This window comes from Mustela nivalis (genome assembly GCF_964662115.1).
Source record: "Mustela nivalis genome assembly, chromosome: 11".
Lineage (NCBI taxonomy): Eukaryota > Metazoa > Chordata > Mammalia > Carnivora > Mustelidae > Mustela > Mustela nivalis.
In genome coordinates this window covers 106,121,800-106,144,825 of record NC_139030.1, presented here as the reverse complement: position 1 = coordinate 106,144,825, position 23,026 = coordinate 106,121,800, and the positions used below count along the sequence as shown (strand labels likewise).

General features: G+C 39.3%; 1 protein-coding gene across 2 annotated transcripts in view; it reads right to left on the bottom strand.

The window, feature by feature from the left end:
* Nucleotides 1-23,026, bottom strand: part of DNAH7 (dynein axonemal heavy chain 7) — a 249,692-nt gene that overhangs the window by 118,060 nt on the left and 108,606 nt on the right. For both annotated transcript variants that reach the window (XM_082689009.1, XM_082689010.1), the window contains 8 exons: nucleotides 21,636-21,785; nucleotides 19,688-19,870; nucleotides 19,158-19,334; nucleotides 16,302-16,433; nucleotides 13,885-14,109; nucleotides 11,091-11,288; nucleotides 1,384-1,539; nucleotides 356-524 (listed from right to left, as the gene is read on the bottom strand). In XM_082689009.1, the coding sequence (XP_082545135.1) occupies nucleotides 356-524; nucleotides 1,384-1,539; nucleotides 11,091-11,288; nucleotides 13,885-14,109; nucleotides 16,302-16,433; nucleotides 19,158-19,334; nucleotides 19,688-19,870; nucleotides 21,636-21,785 (1,390 nt within the window). The remainder of the gene's footprint in view (nucleotides 1-355; nucleotides 525-1,383; nucleotides 1,540-11,090; nucleotides 11,289-13,884; nucleotides 14,110-16,301; nucleotides 16,434-19,157; nucleotides 19,335-19,687; nucleotides 19,871-21,635; nucleotides 21,786-23,026) is intronic.

Here is a 23,026-nt window from a genome sequence, read left to right as displayed (position 1 = left end):
GAAGAAACAGGAGTTTCATACAGTTGGAAGAATTAAGGACTATAACACAGGGAAATGAGCTGCTTCACAGGGATCTGGGTCCTTAGAATACAGAGAAAGGAAGTGCAAAGTTCCAGAAGGTGGGAGAAAAAGGATCTGGAAGAACTGGTAGGAGAATGGCCCCAAGGAAGGCAACCCACTCTGTAGTGTTGACCATTGTAGTACATTCCCACAGGTCCCAAAGTACACACTAAGAAGACATATACACAAGAAATTGTAACTCAGTCCAGTTGGGTTTCTCTTTCTTTCTCTAACCATCTCTCTAGGTATAGCCACAGTGAGTCAATTTTAGTAATCACAAACTCAGAAGACGTACCTGGAGGTCCCATAGCGCACATGATTTGAATGTCTACTAGTTTAATCATAGAACAATCTTTTAGGTCATACCAATTCCAGTGATCTAACCATTGTCTAAGCAACTCAATGGGAGGCTGAGCCCCATATACTTCCCGAGCGGGCATATTGACATCATCTACAAAGACAACCTGAGAGTAAAAAAGAAGCAATATTAAAAAATATTAACACCTTAGTATATTGTCCAATTGTGTAGATGATGTTGAGACAAAGAATTAGATTATCTTCTTGCACATACATATGTGAGAAACGTTGGTCTCTTTTCAAATAAAAAATAACATTCCCTAGCATCCATGCTTCTAAGGAATAGGGAAAGTCTCATTACTAACCTTTCTAGGTTAAGAATTGAGGATTTATTCATCTTCTCACCCAATTTGTTTATCAATATGCCTCCTCTTTTTCCTTGTACAACTTCAATACATTAAAGTAAATGAGAAAGGTAGGATTTTAAGAATGATTATAACATTGGAGTGGTGACAAGTGAGGTTCAGTAGGGTATTTGTGGCAGAGGAACACAGAGAAGTCAACTGATAGCTGGGTTGTTTAAAGTTCTACAGGAGCAAGCAGCAAGACTCTGCTGAGTAAAAATGTTCATCAGAGAACTAGAAAGGTAGATAATTTCCTAGCTGAATATTCTACATTTTAATTCAAAGGGCAATTGCGTGTTTTTAATGTCAAGTTGCCTAATGCACATGCAGATATGAACAGACTTTAAGGAAAATTGAATCAAAATTAGTGATTAAAGGGGCACCTGGCTAGCTCAGTGAGCGGAGCACACCGCTCTTCATCTTGGGGTTGTAAGTTCAAGCCCCATGTTGAGTGTAGAGGCTCCTTAAAAATAAAATCTTGAAAAAAAATTGTGATTTAAAAAAAAACAACAACATACAAAAAGATGTCAAGTCCTAGTACAGTTGGTTTCCTAGTTCTGACCGTTGCAGGGGACATGCAGACTCATGCCGTACCGTATATATATAGAAACAGAACAATTACCATTCTCTTGCCCAAAGGAGGACCAAAAACTCCCTTTCTTCTTTTGTCCAATTTTGACATGATAATATTCTGAGTCTGAGCTGCTGTAGTTTGTGCCGAGAAGTTAATTAGCAGAGGCTTGTAGATTTCTTTATTGAGTTGATTTAGAAGAAAATTCTATATAACAGGAAATAACAAAATGAACCATAGTTGGAATTATGCCCTGACATTTCAAAATAAACACTAAGCATCACTGTCGACAGACTTGAATTTAGAGTGTCCTAACATTGCGGAAGAAGAGATGGAATCAATCGAGATAACGGTTACCATACTGTGGTGTGTCCCTGTTTGTCCACGCCCTGTGCATGTGGCTTCTCTGATTTCCAAAGCCACCACACAGAGTACCTTGTCTTCTTAACGTTAAGTCATGGGGACTCAGAGGCTAAGCAACCTGCGTATGGTCTCAGGGGAGGGGCAAGAATTCAGATTGCCATGTGTCTCTTTCCAAATCAAGGTTCATTTTATTATAGTTTTTTATCTCTCCACTTAAATACCAAGTTTTCTGACTTATTAGTGAGGAAGCTTAAATTGTATAACTGCATATTCAAAATGGATTTCATTGGAAAGCAGGTGCAGTCACACTGATTCTGAATCAAGGTGTTGTGTTCTACAAATCATCTTGTAAAGAATAATGACATAGGAAAATATTTACATTCTGTTAGGTAGAAAAAATGAACTAAATTGCAAAGTATGTTCCCCATTTTGTAAAAAGTTTCTTTGTTTTCTTTTTTAAAGATTTATTTATTTATTTATTTGACAGAGAGAGATCACAAGTAGGCAGAGAGGCAGGCAGAGAGAGAGGGGGAAGCAGGCTCCCTGCTGAGCAGAGAGCCGGATGTGGGACTTGATCCCAGGACCCTGAGATCATGACCTGAGCCGAAGGCAGCAGCTTAACCCTCTGAGCCACCCAGGCACCCTCTTTGTTTTGTTTTGTTTGTTTGTTTGTTTTTGCCTGGGCAGTTTTAATGCCTGGGCTGAATTTGGGATGAGGATACAAATGACAGGAGGCTTGATTTTTCTCCAAGCGCTGCCTTTCACAATGTCAAGTCTCCATTCCTTGGCTCTTGATGGTATCATGGGTAAATCCCTTAGCTTTCTGTATACGGCTCAGAAAGATCTTTTTTTGTCGTTTTTTTGTTTTGTTTGTATTTTTTCTAATTTAAATTCACATTAGTTAACATATAATGTAGTATTGGTTTCAGGAGTAGAATTCAGTGATTCATCACTTACGTATAACACCCAGTGTTCATCACAAGTGCCTCCTTAATGCCCATTACCCATTTAGCCCATCCCCCAACTTGGTCCCCTCCAGCAACCCCATTTGTTGTCTATGGTTAAGAGTCACTTATAGTTTTATGGCTTGCCTTCCTCTCTGTTTTTTAAAATTATTTATGTTTTAGGGAGAGATGTGCAGAGGGAGGAGCCGAGAAAAAGGGAGGGTAGGGCGGGAGGGTGGGAGAGAGGGAGGCAGAGAGAGCAGACACCCCACCGGGTATACAGCCCCACGTGGGGCTCGATCCCATGACCCCAAGATTATGACCTGAGCTGGAATCAAAAGCTGGATGGCCCAACCACCTGAAGCACCCAGGCACCCCTCCCTCTCTGTTTTTATTTTCTTTTTCCTTCCCCTCATCTGTTTTGCTTCTTAAGTTCCACAGATGAATGAAACCACTTAGTATTTGCCTTTTTCTGACTGACTTATTTTTCTGAGAATATACTCCAGATCCATGTTGTTGCAAATGGCAAGAGCTCATTCTTTTTGACGACTGAGTAATATTCCTGTGTGTGTGTGTGTGTGTGTGCGTGTGTGTGTGTGCGTGCACACCACATCTTTATCCATTTATCAGTTGATGGACATTTGGGCTTTTTCCATAATTTGGCTATAGTTGATAATGCTGCTATAAACACTGGGATGCATGTGTTCCCTCAAATCATCATTTTTGAACCCTTTGAATAAATACTAGTAATGCAATTGCTGGGTTGTAGGGTAGTTCTGTTTTTAAATTTTTGAGGACCCTCCATATCGTTTTACAGAGTGGCTGCACTAGTTCCCACCAACAGTGTTAGATTCCCCTTTTTTCCCAAATTTGCCAACATCTGTTGCTTCCTGAGTTGTTAATTTTAGTCATTCTAACTGGTGTAAGGTGATATGTCATTGTGGTTTTGATTTGTATTTCCCTGATGCCAAGTGATATTGAGTACTTCTCCAGGCATCTATTAGCCATTTGTACATCTTCTTTGGAGAAATGTCTATTCATGTCCTCTGCCCATTTCTTTACTGGATTATTGATTTTGGGGGTGTTGACTTTAATGAGTTCTTTATAGGTTCTGGATACTAGCCCTTTATCTGGTATGTCATTTGCAAATATCTTCTCCCATTCTGTAGGGCTGCCTTTTAGTTTTGTTGACTATTTCCTCTGTGGTGCAGAAGATTTTATCTTTATGAAGTCCTAATAGTTCATTTTTGTTTTTGTTTCCCTAGGCTTTGGAGATATATCTAGCAAGAAGTTGCTATGGCTAAGGTCAAAGAAGTTGCTGCTGCCTGTGTTCTCCCCTAGGATGTTGATGTTTGCCTGTCTTACATTGAAGTCTTTCATACATTTTGAACTTATTTTTGTGTATGGTGTACCAGTGTGGTCCAGTTTCATTCTTTTGCGCGTCACTGTCCCATTTTCCCAATACCGTTTGTTGAAGAGACTTTTTTCCACTGGATATTCTTTCCTGCTTTGTCAAAGATTAGTTGATCATAGAGTTGTAGGTCCATTTTTGAGTTCTTTATTCTGATCCATTGATCTATGTGTCTGGTTTTGTGATTGTACCATATTATTTTTATGACCACAGCTTTTCAATATAGCTTTAAGTCTGGAATTGTGATGCCTATAGCTTTGCTTTGCTTTTTCAACAGTCCTCTGGCTATTTGGGGTCTTTTCTGGTTCCATACAAATTTTAGGATTATTTGTTCTTGCTCTGTGAAAAATTCTGGTGGTATTTTGATAGGGATTGCATTAAATTTGTAGATTGCTTTGGGTAATATAAACATCTTAACAATATTTATTCTTCCAATCCATGAGCATGGAATGTTTTTCCATTTCTTTGTGTTCTCTTCAATTTCTTTCATCAGTGTTCTATAGTTTTCAGCATACACATCTTTTATCTCACTGGATAGCTTTATTCCTAGTTATCTTATGGTTTCCAGTGCAATTGTCAATGGGATTGATTCCTTTTCTGCTGCTTCATTATTGGTATAGAGAAATGCAACAGACTTCTGTACATAGATTTTATATCCTGCCACTTTGCTGAATTCATATATTAGTGCTAGCAATGTTTTGGTAGAGTCTTCTGGGTTTTCCACATAGAATATCATATTGCCTGGAACGAGTGAAAGTTTAAATTCTTCCTAGCCAAACTGGATGACTTTTATTTCTTTTTGTTGTCTGATTGCTAAGGCCAGGACTTCCAGTCCTATGATGAACAACAGTGGTGAGAACGGACATCCTTGTCATGTTCCTGACCTAGGGGGAGAGCTCTCATTTTTTCCCCCATTAAGAATGATATTCACTGTGGGTCTTTCTTATAGGGCCTTTATGACATTGAGGTATGTTCCTTCTATCCCTTCTTTCTTGAGGGTTTTTATCAAGAAAGGATGTTATATTTTGTCAAGTGCTTTTTTTTTTTTTTACATTTATTGAGAGGATCATATAGTTCTTATCCTTTCTTTTATTAATATGGTGTATCATGTTGATTGATTTGGGGATATTGAATCACCCCTGCAGCCCAGGAATAAATCCCACTTGATCATGATGAATAATCCTTGTAAAGTGCTGTTGGAGTCTACTAGCTGTTGGATTCAACTATCTTGTTGAGAATTTTTGCATCCATGTTCATCAGGGATATTGGTCTGTAGTTCTATTTTTTAGTGGGGTCTTTGTCTAGTTTTGGAATAAAGGTAATGCTGGGCTCACAGAAAGAGTTTAGAAGTTTTCCTTCCATTTCTCTTTTTAGAACAGCTTCAGAAGATGTATTAATTCTCCTTTAAATGTTTGTTAAAATTCCCCTGGGAAGCTATGGCCCAGAACTCTTGTTTGTTGGGAGATTTTTGATTATTTATTCAATTTCTTTGCTGGTTATAGGTTCGTTCAAATTTTCTATTTATTCCTGTTTCAGTTTTGGTAGTTTATATGTTTCTAGGAATTTCTAAGAATTTATTCATTTCTTTCAGATTGTCCAATTTTTGGCATATATTTGCTCGTAATAATTTCTTATAATTATTTGTATTTCTGCATTGTTGGCTTTGATCTCTTCTCTCTCATTTGTGATTTTATTTACTTGGGTCCTTTCTCCTTTCTTTTTGTTAGGTCTGAGTGGGGCTTATCAATTTTGTTAATTCTTTCAAAGAATGAGCTCCTAGTTTTGTTGATCTGTTCTGCTGGGTTTTAAAATTTTCTATATCATTTATTTCTTCTCTAATCTTAATTTTTTCCCCTCTTCTTGGTTTTAGGCTTTGTTATTCTTTTTCCAGCTCCTTTTGGTGTAAGGTTAAGTTGTGTATTTGAGACTTTTTTCCTTCTTTAAGTAGGCCCGGTATGCTTCCCTCTTGTGACTGCCTTTGCTGTGTCCCAAATGTTTTAGACTGTTGTGTTTTAATATTCATTTGCTTCTGTGTATTTTTTTAGTTCTTCTCTAATTTCCTATTCATTCCTTAGTAGGATGTTCTTTAACCTCCATGTTTTGTCATCTTTCCAAACCTTTTCTTGTGGTTGTTCAAGTTTCATAGCATTGTGGTCAGAAAATATGCATGGTATGATCTCAATCTTTTTGTACTGATTAAGCTTGATCTGTGACACAATATGTGATCTATTCTGAAGAATGTTCCATGTCCACTTGAAAAGAATGTATATTCTACTGCTTTAGGATGAAATGTTCTAAACATCTGAACATTTGTTAAGTCCATCTGGTCCATTGCGTCATTCAAAGCTATTCTCTCCTTGCTGATCTTCTGCTTAGATGATCTGTCCATTGCTCTGAGTGGGGTGGCAAATTTCCTACTATCATTGTATTATTATCAATGAATTTCCTTATTAATTGATTTATATATTTGGGTGCTCCAAATTTGGAGCAAAATATTTACAACTTTCCAATCTTCTTGTTGGATAAACCCCTTTATTGGGATATAGGGCTCTTCTTCATCTCTTATTACAGTCTTTGGTTTAAAAATCTAATTTGCTGAAAAATGTATGGCCACTCCAGCTTTCTTCTGATAACCACTAACATAATAAATGTCTCTTCACCCCATCCCTTTCAATCTCCAAGTGTCTTTGGGTCAAAAAGGAGTCTTGTAAGCAGTGTATCAATGGATCTTGTGGGTTTTTTATTCATTCTGATACTCTATGTCTTTTGATTGGAACATTGAGTGCAATTACATTCAGAGTAATTATTGATAGATATGAATTAGTGCCATTGTATTACCTGTACACATGCTGTTACTGTAGATCATCTCTGTTCAAGTCTTTGCTGCTTTTGGTCTCTCTTTCCAACTCACTGAGTCCCCTATAATATTTCTTGCAGGGTTGCTTAAGTGTTCACAAACTCCTTTAGTTTTTGCTTGTCTGGGAAACTCTATCTTTCCTTCTGTTCTGAATGACAACCTTGCTGGATAAAGTATTCTTGGCTGCATATTTTTCCCCTTAGCATGTTAAATATTTCCTACCACCCTCTTCTGGCCTGCTAAGTTACTGTGCCAAGCTGCTGCTAACCTTATGCATCTAACTGTGTGGGTTAAGAATGTCTTTTCCTTAGCTACTCTCAGAATTCTCTACATCTGTATTTTGTAAATTTCACTATGATACGTCCTGGTGTTGACCTGTTTTTGTTGATTTTGAGGGGAGTTCTCTGTGCCTCTTGGACTTAAATGCCTGTTTCCTTCTCCAGGTTAGAGAACTTTTCAGCTATAAGTTGTTCTAATAAACTTTCTACTGCTTTTCCTCACTCTTCTTCTTCTGGGACTCCTAAAATAAGGATATTCTTGTGCTTTATGGAATCACTGAGTTCCCTAAATCTATATTCATGATCTAATAGGCTTCTTTCCCCTATTCTTTTCAGCTTCATTATTTTCCATAATTTCATCTTCTGTATCACCTGTTTGTTCCCCTGCTCCTTCCATCCTCACAGTGATTACATACAGTCAGGTTTGCATCTCAGTCATAGCATTTCTTTTATTTTTACCCTGATTAGTTTTTTAGGTCTTTTATCTCTGTAGCCAGGGTTTCTCTAGTGTCTCCTATGTTTCTTTCATGTCCAGCAAGTGTTCTTATGACTGCTGTTCTAAATTCTTGTTCACATACACTGCTTATATCGGTTTTGAGCAAATTCCTGGCTGTGACTTCTTCTTGATCTATTGTGGAGAATTCCTCCATCTTGTCACAATGTCTAGGTTTCTGTCTTTTGTGTGTTATGAAAGCTTGTTATGTTTCTTGCCCCTGAGAGTAAATGTGTATTAAGAAGGAGTCACAGGGGGCGCCTGGGTGGCTCAGTGGGTTAAGCCGCTGCCTTCGGCTCAGGTCATGATCCCGGGGTCCTGGGATCGAGTCCCACATCAGGCTCTCTGCTGGGCAGGGAGCCTGCTTCTTCCTCTCTCTCTTTCAGCCTGCCTCTCCATCTACTTGTGATTTCTCTCTGTCAAATAAATAAATAAAATCTTTAAAAGAAAAAGAAGGAGTCACAGGGGCGCCTTGGTGACTCAGTGAGTTAAGCCTCTGCCAGCTGCTCAGGTCATAGTCTCAGGGTCCTGGGATCAAGCCCCACGTCGGGCTCTCTGCTCAGTGGGGAGCCTGCCCCCCTCGCTGGCCTCTCTGCCTTTGTGATCTCTGTCAAATAAATAAATAAAATCTTAAAAAAAAAAAAAAGGAGTCACACACTGTCCAGGGGTGGGCACTTCTGAAATTGTTTTTCACGTGTGCTATTTGCACTCTGCTGTTGTGTTTTGGCTGCTCTTTCCCAGAGGCTGGTCCTCTGCAGAGTTCCTCCTTGCTTCCAATGGGGAGTGTTTAGGCCTTTAACTAGGTATGCTTTGATCTTTTTGTTAAAATAAACCTGAAAAAAAAAAAGCCTCATGCAAAAAAAAAAAAAAAAAGAGAGAGAGAGAGAGAGAGAGAAGGAAAGAGAACAAAAAACCTTACACAAACAAACAAAAAACTATAAACCTGATTCTAAAGTGGAAGGGGGGTGGGAAAGAAGGAAAAAAGAAAAAAAAAAAGAAAAAAGAAAGAGAGAGAGAGAGAGAAGCTTGATCCAAAAAAACAAGAAAAGGAAACAAACTAATAAATGAGCAAAAAACCCTATAAGCCCAATTTCCACCCCCACCCAAAAAGAAAGAAAACTAAAAGAAGTTAAAAAATAAAAAATATTTTTTAAAAAGCCTGGTCTTATTTCCACCAGAACTGAAGTGACACTTTGGAGCACTCAGTGATCAATAATCTGGTACATGTGCAGGGGTCTGTGTTGTTCCTCCCAGGGAGAGGCTGCTGCACAGGCTCATGGCCAGACCTACCTTTGGAAAGATGCAGAGGGGTAGGGTTTGGTGGAATCATCTGCAGCCTCCACTGGAGGCTGTGTTTCTTTCTAAAGTCCAGCTGTCCTGGTGGGCGTGGGTACCGGCAGGGATGTGTGTGGAAGACGGTGTCTGTCACCCCGTCCTCTCCTCCCCAGGCAGGTGACCTCAGGGCCACCACCTTTCAGGAGACACTCACACAAATAATCTCCCCTCCTGTGTCCCGGCCCTCATCAGGTCACCGCGCTCAACCCGTCTGTGCCCGGGCCATCGGCATGCCTGGTGCCACAGTTCTCCTATGTTTCATCTTGGGCACACAGCTGGAATTCAAAACTCCAAATCTTAAAGGACCCAGCAAGGCACAGACCCCCTCTCCTCTAGGGGAGAGGAGAGCTAAGCCCAGCACACTCTGTCCCAGAAAAGCAGTCGCATGGACATGCAGCGCCTGGAGTCTATGGTGAAGCAGTGAAGAGTCCCCACCAGGCGATCTGCCCTCAGCCGGCACCTCTGTCCCCTGCTGCTGAATGGCCACTCAGCGGCGCCCTTGGAGAGGCAATGCCCTCTTCCAAATGTACTCTGGGAAGGTAAACATTTGTTCTCTCCCAGTGTGACCAGGGACACACATGGTGTCTCGAGCCAGCCCTCCACATTGCTTCCTCGCCCGCCTTCTCCCTCTCTCCCTGACTTCTCACCACAAAAAGGGCCCCTTCCTCTCCATGCCCCACAGCTTTTCTCTCCCCCATTTCAAGTCTCCAGACTTTGCATCTGCCACATTCTCTCCCTCCTATTGTGCGGATTGTTCTCTTAATCCTCAGATCAATTTTCTAGTTGTTCATAATGATCTGATGCTGATCTAGCTGTGTTTGTGGGTCAAGGCAAGCCCGGGGTCCCCCTACTACTCCACCATCATAACTCCTCCCTCCAGAAAGATCGTTGTTTAACCCCAGGCAAACCAAACCTTGACTTAAAATCTCAGTTTAAACTTCACCTTTCCCTGCTCTTGGACATTCCCTGATGCATCCTGCACGTAAATTATGAGAAGGGCACCATCACAATCTTTTGTGGAAGATATTATTCAATAAATGATACCAGGACACTTGTTTAACTACATGTCCAAATATAGTTCAAAAAGATTAGCAGATTTAATCAAAATATAAAATCAATAAAGAACTGGAAACAGGTACTGTCATAAAGTGGGTGACGGAGAGCCTATAATGTGAAGGACCACTGATGGCTTCTTTGGGCTCCTCTACTTGCTTTGCCCTGTCTTCCTACCCACTGCTGGACGGGGGACAGAGCTAGACGAAGATCACTGTGGTTCTCTCTTAGCTAATGCGGTCTTGCCTGCTGTCATGGAAATCTTCCAAACATTTGCTCTTTTAGAGGAGCAAAGCTACGAGATCTTTAGCAACTCCAAAGAGATACCCACACACAGTTCTCGGCCATAAGGGAACTAATGGAGCTGCTGTGGGCCGTCATCTAGAATGGAGCCCCAAGAAAGCTGAAGGCCACTTATCTTCCACACACTTTCTCCAGGTGACCCTGGAGAAACCTGCACTTAACTCTCATGACAAAGCTGCGGGTGCTACTCACTATTAGCTCCAGCCAGTTTCTGCCTTTAGAAATCTGAAACTAGGGGCAAGAACTGGCCTTTGTTCAGTATGACCTTCTAAATACAAGGGAACCAAGACTATGTAGAGATACTGAGATTTTGGACATTATCTGCTACAGCAGCTAGCATTTTCTTACCAAACACACAACGGGCATGATTCCAGAAGTCAAAGAAAATCATTTTTATTACTACATAGTAATCCTCCATATACTAAACAATTTTGAAAATTAAGAATTAAACACCTTTTCCTTTCAAGGGATATGAAATCTTCATCCTAATGAGCTATTTTAAAGGTATAATAATTTAAAAAGGTATAATAATTTAGTGATATAAAATGGAATCATATCTTTAGTCCATTCCTAAAATAAATAGGCAGTTAAGAATTCTCTGTGGCTACATCAACATATCTTAATATTTAAAAATATGAAATCTACTATTTCAGGTAGTTAAAAAATAACATTCTTAAGAATATGATAGATATTTTAACATGTAGATTTCTTCAATACTTACAATAATATAAACGCTCTTTCCAGTTCCTGTTGGTCCTACAAATATTGAAGGCTTTTGATGGGTGGTCAACAATTCCATTAAAGCAGAGCACCGCACCGTGTCCAGAGTTGGTACAATGATTTCATTAAACATCACATCCTTAGGAATTTGAGGAGCTTCTGCCAATTTCTTTACCCATGGTTCCCATTTTCCTATTCCCTGTTTATAATAAACAGCCAAATGATGAATGTTATATTATAAAATACTTCTAAGAGCTCTGTTATTCTGTGCCATTATAGAAAAGATCAAAGATCAAGATGAAAAATAAAACAAAAAACTACAACAAAACAAAAAAACCACTGACATTTACATATTTGTTTTTTTTTTTTTTTAAAGATTTTATCCATTTACTTGACAAAGATCACAAGTAGGCACAGAGGCAGGCAGAGAGAGAGAGAGAGGAGGAAGCAGGCTCCCTGCCGAGCAGAGAGCCCGACGCGGGACTCGATCCCAGGACCCCGAGATCATGACCCGAGCCGAAGGCAGCGGCTTAACCCACTGAGCCACCCAGGCGCCCCTACATATTTGTTTTTATCCTTTAAAGCACTCCACCCTGAGTTTGAAAGTTAAATTTTGTGTTAAATTGTGGAGAAACTAGGCTTTCATATGAATAAAAAAGAAATGGCAATGCTGTGATATTTCTAATTGCTGAAACTACTGATTACGTTAAACCAAAGATCAAATATTTTGTACAAATGTTAATTTTTTTAATGAACTAAGAAACTAGACTAATTAGTGCATTAAATAGTAAAGAATTTTATTCAGTAAGTGTTAACAAATATAGAATTTTTTCCCTAGAACATCAGCTGCATGTTTCTTGTACTTTTATTAATGGTATATATAACATAAGCTTATCATTTTATGTGAGATTTTTAAAAAATTGTGGTTTTAGAAAAACTCCTAAAATTTACCTTCAACCATTTTTTAAGCATACAGTTCAGTAGTGTTAACTATATTCAACTTGTTGTTCAACAGATATCTAGAATGGATAAGATTTCTTCATGTGAGCTTATTATTATGAATTAACATTATACTATATTTTTGTATCCAACTCGTCAACTAAAATTTGTATTTGCTATGCAGTCTTTAGAACAAATACTTCCAAAAATAACATGTTAACTCTCTTGCTTTAGAAAAACATCACTGCTCTCTTCATTCTTACAGAATTAAATTTAAGATCCTCGTCATTCAAAACACAACAGAATTCAGACTCCTTCCTTCATGCATCCACAGTCCAGCCTCATTGATGGACTTACTGTTTCCCAACATGCCCAAGTCCCTGGATCTTCCCACAGGGCACTCTTTTGGCCTAGAGTGTCACATGACACTCTTCTGAAGAGGTTAAGAAATCACCTAGGGCAGCACTGTGACTTACTCATTTTTGTAACCTCTGGCACGAGCTGTGCATATAGTACAGGTTTTTGTTTGTTTGTTTGTTTGTTTGTTTAGGTGAGTGATTTCACATCAAGTTGAAAACTGTATTGCAAGGAAGTAACTAGAACTTTCTAGAACTGAAGAAGAAACAATGTCCTTCCCTTATTCTTGATAATCTTTTCTAAGATGGATATTTTATCACCATATGGGAAAGGAAAGAGTAAAAAAATCAGAAAACCTGGAGTGAATACTCATTTAGAGACTTTGTGATACTGGGAAGAATCACATAATATCTCTGAGTCCTAATTTCCTCAATGGGAAGATTTATAAAATAATTCTATCTTTCCTAGTTCAGTGAGATGTTGGGAAACAAATTGAAATGATCATAGAAAAACTTATTAAACTGCAAGGTGCTCTGAAAATGCAAGGTATTGTTAGTAATTGAAATAAAATAAAATTGGCAAATAAAAGGCTACTATCTTGTGGCTGGCAGGATGAAGAGTGTCTTCTGAGGTAGGCTTGGCGATACATCTCAAGAGCCATAAAAAATTCAAAAATTGATACAGCAAATTCCATTTCTAGGAACTTATTTTAAAGAAACAATCAGATATGTACACAATGCCTTGTATATAAGAATATTCACTAAAGCAGAAAAACTAAGAAAAAACAAAAACAGTCCAATGTGTAAGAGTAGGGAACTGTTTGGATAGATCATGGCCCATCCAGATAATAGCCTCTAGGGAGGCTTTAGAAAAATAACTTTATTAAAGAAATATTGGTGAGATAGAATTATCTTCTGGGGATATAGTATGAACCACTTTCACTTGAAGCTTCATATTTAAATAAGTATTCCTGAAATTCTCAGTACAGTACTCATGGGAGCTGTTACACGTAAATAAGTAAACAAACACCACCCAGCTTTTATTGTCCAGTGCATTTGGGAAGGGTTGAGTTAACATTAACCCAGCTATGTTCCTACAGGACTTCTTAGCACCTGCAATATGCTAACATGCACCATATGAACCCCAAGAGGGACCCTGAAACAGCATGAACCAAGGGCTGGACTAGAGGTCATACTGTGTACTTGTATTTAATGAACACAACAGGCCCAAATAAGAAATATTTGTCTTATTTCTATCAAAGAGAAAAACAAGTTTCAGAAAGATTACTAGTCCAAGGCTATACAGAAAGAAAGTGGCTTTAAAAGGACTTAAACCCTGATGTGTCTGACTTCAAAGCCAGAGTACCTTCCTCTACTACTCCATGCTGAGTCTTAAGGTAAAAAGTGGTGACAGGGTGGCCGCAGGGCCATTATGTGCTGTGTGTCTACAAGGGAACTCTGTCTGGCTGGTAGTTGTAAATCTTGCTTCAGAGCTCTTACCTCAGTGACAAATTGATAATCATAAATTGTTCCTTTTTCAGGAAATGGTACAGTTAGTGCTTTTGAAGGCATCTGGTCCATGCCACTCAGTAATTTAAACTTATTTCGAGTTAGTTCTGAAATTGGGCCTTCCATTAGTTCTCGAAGAATCTTATCAAATTTCAACCGATCATCATCTTTACAGGAAGCTCCGATGGACCAGATCAATGAAAACAGAAAAATGCCCTGCATTGGAGAGACGAGAAGATGAGTGCATTAAAGAATAACTTTAATGTATTCTTGAAGCTTGAATCAGATCAGCCAGATTAATATCTTTGAAAGAAATTTAATAAACTAATACATAACCGTAGGTTATCTCAGGATTTTATAATAATTAGATTTTAAAAAATTGGATTGCATGTCTTATGAAGTCCTGCTATCAGAAAAGAAGACACAATGCAAAATACATGGTGAAACCTTAGAATGATTAGTCTGGTAAATCATGTGATATTCTAAATACGTGGAAGGACCCTGATATTAAAAAAGTACATTGCGATAACTTTTTATTAAGGCAATTGTAATAAGGAATAATCAACCCCCATAATATACGTGCTTTTTAATTTAAATCTTGATAGTGTTTTCTTAAAAGAACAAATTCATATTTGTTTATTTACCTGTTGTTGTAACAATCTGAGCACGGACTGCATAGCAAGACCTATAGCTAGAAATGACAAGACCTAACACTAAATGAGAAAACCTATTTTCTTTTTCTCTTTTTCTTATCATGTTCAGTTAGCCACCATATAGTACATCATTAGTTTGTGGTGCAGCGTTCAACGATTCATTAGTTGCATATAACACCCAGTGCTCGTCAAAACGCACACCCTCCTTAATACCCATCACCCAGCTACGTCCTTCCCTGCCCCCCACTTCTGTAACCCTCAGTCCCTTTTCCTGGAGTCCAGAGTCTCTCACGGTTTGTTTCCCTCTCTGATTTCAAGTTTTCCCTCCCTTTCTCTGCAGTCTGCCATGTCGTTCCTTATGTGGTTTCAATCATATGTGGACCGTAAGTAATAATATGGAGAAAACCTATTTTTCTGTTTTAAAATCAAATGCCCCTTTTATTTAAGATTTTTTATTTGAGAGAGAGTTGTGGGGGGGGGAGGGGCAGAGGGAGAGACTGTCAAGCAGGCTTCCAGCTGAGCGTGAAGCCCGATATGGAGCTCGATTTTGTGACCCTAAATCATGACCTAAGGTGACATCTAGAGTCAGATGCTTAACTCACTGAACCTCCCAGGTGTCTCTAAAGCCCTTTTTTAAATGCCAAAAAAGCACAATCTTGACTACTCTTAAAAGGTTTGCACTATACTTAACACTGTTTGCCTACTCCTTGATTACTAACAGGCTGTTTCTCTCTGGAAACCATTTAAAACTAAATTAAAAATTAACTTATTTCATAGAATATATGTAATAAGAGCAACATCTTCACCACCTTAGAAGTGCTACTATTAGCAATATATAATTTTTTATTAGGGAATATTCAAGGGCCATTGATCATTTTATTTGAAAAGTGTTTTCATACATATTTCTTTCCTCAATGCTAATATACATTTATATTACACACACATATATACACGCACATACATTTTATTTTTTAGTTTTTTAAGATTTTATTTATTTATTGGACAGAGAGAGAGATCACAAGCAGGCAGAGCAGCAGGCAGAGAGTGGGGGGAAGCAGGCTCCCCGCTGAGCAGAGAGCCCGATGCGGGGCTCGATCCCAGGACCCTGAGATCATGACCTGAGCCGAAGGCAGAGGCTTGGCCCACTGAGCTACCCATATACTCTCATATATTTTCAACATTTATATCTCAAGAAAAAGGGAAGAAAATCAAAATAAAAAACAAAGAATTATGATTTGAAGGTTGAACAGGAGGTGAATCTTGTTATCTACTGGTCAGTGCTGGGGCACCTGGGTGGCTCAGTCGGTTAAGCATCTCCCTTCAACTTGGGTTGTGATCCCAGGGTCCTGGAACTGAGCCCTGAGTCAGGGTCTCTGCTCAGGGGGGAGCCTTCTTCTCCCTCTCCCCCTGCTCATGAATATATGTGAGCTGCCCCCACCCTCAAATAAATGCACAAGATCTTTAAAAAAAAAAAAAAGGTCAGTCGTCCCGGGGATTGATCACGTCTGAGGCTGGTGAAATGACCTGCGATCTCAGTAGCAGATCTAGGGCTATCATTGGGTTTCACCCAAACCTCATGATGCAATGGAACTGACAGTAGGAGAGCTTCCCTACATGCACTTACTATTGGGGGCCCAACTTCTTCCTTGCTGTCCAGCCTCTATTTCCAGGGAGAAAATGAAGTTTCTAATCAGGAAGCATTGGGGAGAGCGTAGATGTCTTTCTATTGGAAGATTCAAAGCCAATGGACCTTACCTCCAGTAATGAGTACGTTTCTCGATCATTTCTCTCTCTCACTTTGATTTCATCAGAAAAGTTATCCATAAAACAGTCTATCAGATTCATTAAGGATCGGACTAAGTTTGTATCTGAAGTAGGAGATAATTCCTGAAAAATCAGGGGAAAGTGTGTAAAATTAACTTCAATTAGGCACTAATTAAAATAGCATCAACTAATACTTATTGAATTTACTTAGTCCTCATGGCCATGGTACCCATGAAGAAGAACTATGATAATTCTCATTTGGCAGGTGGGAAAACTGAGGCACGAATCAATTCCCTAGTCCAGAGTGTGGTATCACTGGATGTCCTGTCCCACAGATGCACTCTTGAACCATTCCTGCACTGATTCCCAAATTCAAAAATTTACTTTTACATGTTTAGTTGTGTTCATCAATGACCTAGATCTATCTTATACCAATTTTGTAAATCAAAACACTAAAAACAAATCTTTGAGCATTAAAATTAATGAATGTGTTTCCAAACTTATTTTATACATCTTTATAGCAGTCCTCATGGTAAATTCATTCCTATGAAATAAATTTGAAAGTCTTGAAGAGCCCAAAATATTCCCAGAGTGCTATAAACACCATGCACTTCACTTTTTTGGAGGGGAGGGGAGGTCTCAACATGACTGTTTATAAAATAATGCAATAGTGTGTACAGCTCCTAACACCATGCACCATACAACAATTTCTCCATGAACAGGTTGCCTTCTTCCCTCCAAGCTTTCTTCCAACCCTCAGAGTGATACTGTTTCGTGGTTAACACTTAAGAGTTAACACTCTGTGGGGCGCCTGGGTGGCTCAGTGGGTTAAAGCCTCTGTCTTCGCCTCAGGTCATGATTCCGGGGTCCTGGGATCAGGCCCGGCGTCGGGCTTTTTGCTCCGTGGGGAGCCTGCCTCCCTTCCTCTCTCTCTGCCTGCCTCTCTGCCTACTTGTGATCTCTCTCTCTCTGTCAAATAGATAAAGTCTTTAAAAAAAAAAAAGAGTTAACTCTCTGAAATGGACTCAGAAGATTAGAAGCAGCTGATCTCATCTGTAGCCGCTGTCCCAGTAGAAACAAGCAGAAATGACAAAGGAGTTTCTAAAGATTGGACCAAGTATTAGTGACCCAACACTAAAATATGAATAGTTATCACTACAAGTAAGACACTTATTACTACATGGGAACTAGAGGAACTCAGAATTTATTTGAGAGGACAAAAGTGCAGAGGACATTTCAGAAGCTTGTATTAAAGTGTGTTTTCTTGGGGTGCCTGGGTCCATTGGTTAAGCAACTACCTTCGGCTCAGTCATGATCCTGGAGTCCTGGGATCGAGTCCCGCATTAGTCTCCCTGCTCAACAGGGGGTCTGCTTCTCCCTCTGACCCTCTCCCTCTCATGCTCTCTCCCTCTCAAGTAAATAAGTAAAAATTTTTAAGAAAGTGTGTTTTCTCCTTTGTTTCTGAAAAGATATTTATTACATTCTCTGACAATGCCAGGGTAGGGGTGGGTGGGGGGAAAGCTGTAGCTTATTTTACAAGTGTAACCGTTTTTGAAACATGATTACTTCAAACTTTCAACACATTTCATGTTTGCTTGTTGTTTAAATTTTTTAACAACCAAGCTTCTTAAAAGAGCAGCGTAGCCCACTGTTGTGACCAGGAGCTCCCATATTCAGCCGACTGCCCTGGAGCTCCCTTGCCTCTTCCCTGAAAGTGTTTGGGCCATGCTTGTCCCCATGACCTTCTTAATTGCCAAATCTAAGGGACACGTGCCAATCCTTCTCTTCCCTGACATGTTAGTGGTTTCTGGTAATACCAACTACTTGCTTCTTAAAAGGCTCTCCCCCCCCGAAATTGTAGCAGCACCCAGGATGCTATTCTTTGCTCTCTTAATTTTCTTTCTCTTTAGGTAATACCCACTGGCAGGATTTTAAATTCCACCTTCCTTATCTGTACCTTGAGCCAAACTTGTGTCTTAAGCTTTTCTATTTTATTTCCAACAGCAGGAGAAATAACCAGGCCTGTGTTCCTGCATTTGTTCCAGAGCCAAAGTCATCCTAAAAGACCTTTGGTTGACATCTCCCAGAGCACACATTAAGCATATTTTCCCCACAATTTCCAGCTGGAGAGGGTTTAAGAGCCTGGCTGGAGCTCCATCAACTCTCAGAGGCAGGAGACCCCCACTCAGGCTGTCATTTCTCCCCCACTGTACCTTCCCTGCTGCACCAATCCCCTGGATACACTGAAAGAAAGAAAAACGGATTTGGACTTCTTTCAGTCTTCTACCAGGGACTGACTTTCCTCCCTGAATCCCAGGTTCTTCTAACCAACACCAGTCATCTCTAAACAAGGAGATGCGCTCATGCTAAATAGAGCGGATTCCCCATTTAGCCTGCCTGAAGCAACAACGTATTCCTCCATTATTACCCACTACCTCATTCGTCAGATGTCATAAATGAATTACTTTTAAAAATCAGCCTTTTGCTAATGATAAAATATGACAGCTTTATTCTAGGAACTTCAAAAAACAAAAAAAAATTATAAAAATGGAAACTAAAATATAGTTGCTGAGAAATGAGAGAGAACATTTTAGGATATTTTCACCCAGATGTGGTTAGGTGGACCTTTAAGATTTTTTTTTTTCTTGAAGGGAATAGATTAGCATCCATATATTCAAACCCTAAAATGCCTCATTAAATCTTTCTACTTTAATCAGAAAAGGTTTTAGTTAAGCCAATTAAATTATTTTAATATCTGAGCATTGGTATTAACAATAGACAAAAGAATATATTTGGCTGATTTGGATTTTCCATTTATTCAAGTCTTACAATTCTGATGCCTCTTACCTTCGCATGCTTTCTAATAAATTCAACAGAAACTGGGACCATTCTGTCAAATAAGCCTACTATAAATTCTTTCTGCATGGAACCAATTGCAGCAGGTAGAAGATTTATCCAAGACAACATTAATGGTCTCCAGCCTAACATGTGAGGTTCCATGTAAATCATACCACATCTGGAAACCTGGAAAAAGAATAATTGTTTACCATCAAGGTAATGCTTCTGTAAGAAATATGACTTGGTACATCTGTTTCTTATAACCTTCAGAAAATTCTTTTTTAAAAAGTTTAATTTTATGTAATTTCATGATCTAAATTTTTGTTTATGACTTTACCCATGGCTTTAAAGAAAGAAGAAAATATCCCTGACTCTCAGATGTGTCATGGTAGGTCAACAGATAGGTCTGTTCTTAAAGAATCGGAGTATTGTTAAAATGAATTCTACTAATGTTTTTCTTTCAAAGTCAAGGTTACTAAGCAATAAAATCACTTATAGCATTTCAAATTTATAAGCAGATGTCAAAATTGAGAACTTACAGTAGCAGGAGAAGCGACTTCCAAATCCATTGGTTCAAAAATAAGATTCATTTGTGGTGACATCTGAATGATTTCCCCACTCATCAGACACAGCTTTTTGTTATCATCCAGCACCGTGTTCATATTCTCAATCCACACCGCATCTACTGGTCCATCAAAGATTAACCATTTCCTATCTGGTGTCTGGTTTAAGCATATGACAAATAAAGGACAAAAATTAGTAGGGATATATAAGGAAACAGTCCAATAATGTTTCAAAATTTAAAAATGTAACTCCTAAAATTATTTTCACCATAAAAATGTAAGGGCAGGGGCACCTGGGTGGCTCAGTGGGTTAAAACCTCTGCTTTCAGCTCAGGTCATGATCCCATGGTCCTGGGATCAAGACCCATGGGGGGGGGGGGGCTCTGCTCAGCAGGGAGCCTGCTTCCTCCCCTCTCTCTGCCTGCCTCTCTGCCTACTTGTGATCTCTGTCTGTCAAATAAATAAATGAATAAATCTTTAAAAAAATATGTAAGGGCATCTTTTGAATAAAGTGTGTGTGTGTTTATGGAGAGAGAGAGATAGGAAGAGTCACTGAAGAAGCCTATATACGCCATGGACAAGACCGAAGCATAACATCTTCTCAAAATCTCATCTTTTCTAATGTTTCTGGACTCATATGTAACATGTTTTAGAAAGCATTATGAGTAAAAAAACATAATTGCCAGAGAAGATAGTTTTCATTCAAAGTATCTGATTCTATGCAGTATTATGTTCATATAGATTAACTACTGTTGGGTGCCAAATCAAGTTTTTTCTTCCCTCCGCTGAATGAATTCACACACACACATCCCGCTTGGGTTGAATGGTTTCGTCGTGATACAGGATATCAGTCTAAGGTTCAGTCCCACGATGATAAACGTGACAATATTTGCGCATTGTCTGAACAACAGCAAATGTTCGATGAGGCCCAAGGAATGGCCAGATATTCACGGGGAGTGCGACAGCGAATTCTCCTTTCCAGATCTTACAAAATCTGCTTTTTTGTGCACACAGACGATGCCTTGGTTCCCTCTCAGCAAATGTGGATTCAGGTTGAAGAGGTGAGGGGTCTGAATCCATCCTAACACCTTCCGAGGCCCTGTCGCCAACTGCTTCAGTCTGCAGGACCGTGGACCTGCCGCAGACTGGGCCTGCTCCACACCCACACTCAGAAGCCAGCTCTGGCCAGGCTCCGGGAGCAAGGAAGAGCTCATAGCTCAGAGATCACCTCAAGACCAAAGTTCCCTAGTCCTGTTGGCTTCCCATGCCTGCTAACCCTCACTTTGGGCAACACGGCCAGGTACCAGAGATGGGGGCTCTGCGGCCTGGAGGACCTCATGTGTCATTTGGCTTTACTGCTTGTCCACTGTCTGGTTTTGGGTCAGCTCCTTAACCTTTCTGAGACTATTAATGGGGCAAAACGTCCTGAAAAATGTAATGTATGCTATGCAACTGAGTATAAAATGGGAGATGTCTTGTCATTATTTCTGCATAAATAATGCGACTACATATATTATGTAGAGATGTCGTGTGTTAATCTGGACCAGAGGGCATCCACTGTGAAAAGAAAGAACCTGAGAAGTTCTATCAATGATCTCCCATCTCTATCTGTCCTGTAATTACTTTTATCCTTGAAATTACTAGTAAAGCCTGATATCGGGCAAGATCTCTGTCCCATGAAAGCCAATTCTTATGTTACACTCATTGCTTGAGGTCCTTGAGCCACTCAGAGCAAAGCTGAGCTTTGACGTTTTTCTATTATTACACCAACTAAAGAGTCATGGTCAGCTGAGTCCTTAGGTGGGTAAAGAACACCAAAGTAAGGACATATTGTCTGAAACAACTGGAAAAGAAAAAACAACGAAATTCATCAGAAGGAGCTCACAGTCTTTCTGCATGTGCGCACTAGAGCTCTGGTACTCACAGTGGAAGCAGCGAACGCTCTGAAACTGACAGCCAGGATGCCATCGGACCACTCGTGCGACACCACGTCAAACTGTCCGTACAGCTGACCCATGGTGACAGACTTGGGGTTTAACACAGTGATTTGAACCTTGTTCTCCTCCATTAACCCCTTAATGGAAAAAAAAAGCACATTTATTTAGAAGGATATTGTCTTTATTCATAAAAAACATGATTGGATATGTTGAAAATCCTAGATTCTGCAAAGAAACTACCAGAAGCAAGGAGTGCATTTCACAAATTTCCAGCAGACAAAGTCAGTTTATTAAGACTGGTTGTATTTTCTCTACAGGGCTAAACAACTAAAAAAATAAAATTTTACAAATACCACTTATGAATAGTATTTAAAACTCATGAAATACTCAGTAATAAATTAGCAAATTTATTGTTGCAAATAAATTAGCAAACTTGCCAACAAATTAGCAAAAAGCTATAAACCTGAAACTACGAGAGTTGGAAATTTTTTCTTTTTGTAAAGTGTCAAATGGTACGTACATATTATATATAGGCTCTTCAAGTTACATATAGTTGGTCACATATCTTCTCCATTTCTCTTTCTTTTCTTTCTTTCTGTTTTTTTGTTTTGTTTTTTATAAACCTTAAAAAATATTACCACTATTCTAAGTTCTCTGGCATTAGAAAAATAGGTTTGGAACCAAATACGGCCTATGGGCTGTAACGGGTTGACTGCTGCTACCAAACCTTCTTTGAGAGAAAATGAAAAGATCTAAATATAGGCAACCCTGTTCCATTCTCACAGAATCAAAAAGGTAATATTCATAAGTTGTCAATTTTGACCAGAATCTTGAAAGCTGGGAATTATACAAAAGATGTTAACACACTTAGGGCATGAGATTTTATGTTTTTAACTAATAGGTGTTATTTTCTTAGAGTAGCTTTAGGTTCAAAGAGAAATTGAGTGGAAAGTACAGAGATTCACATATATTCCCTCTGGCCCCCAGATCCCCCTCCATTTCCCCTATAATTAGAGACTTGCAGTGGGGTGGTATATCATTATGAATGATCAACTCATATTGATACATTATTATCTTTTTAAAGATTTATTTATTTATTGAGAAAGAGAGAGAACATGAGTGAGAGAGGCAAAGGAGAATCTCAAGCAGACTCCCAGTGAGTGGGGAGCCCAACACAGCCTCAGCCTCACGACTCTGAGAACATGACCTGAGCCAAAACCAACAGCCAGACGCTAAACTGACTGCACTGCTCAGGGATCCCTGATACGTTATTATTAACTAAAGTCCTTGGTTGACATTAAGGGTCGCTCTTGGGATGTACATCTACAGGTTTTGTCAAATGCATAACGGCACTTACACAGAATAGCTTCACTGCCCT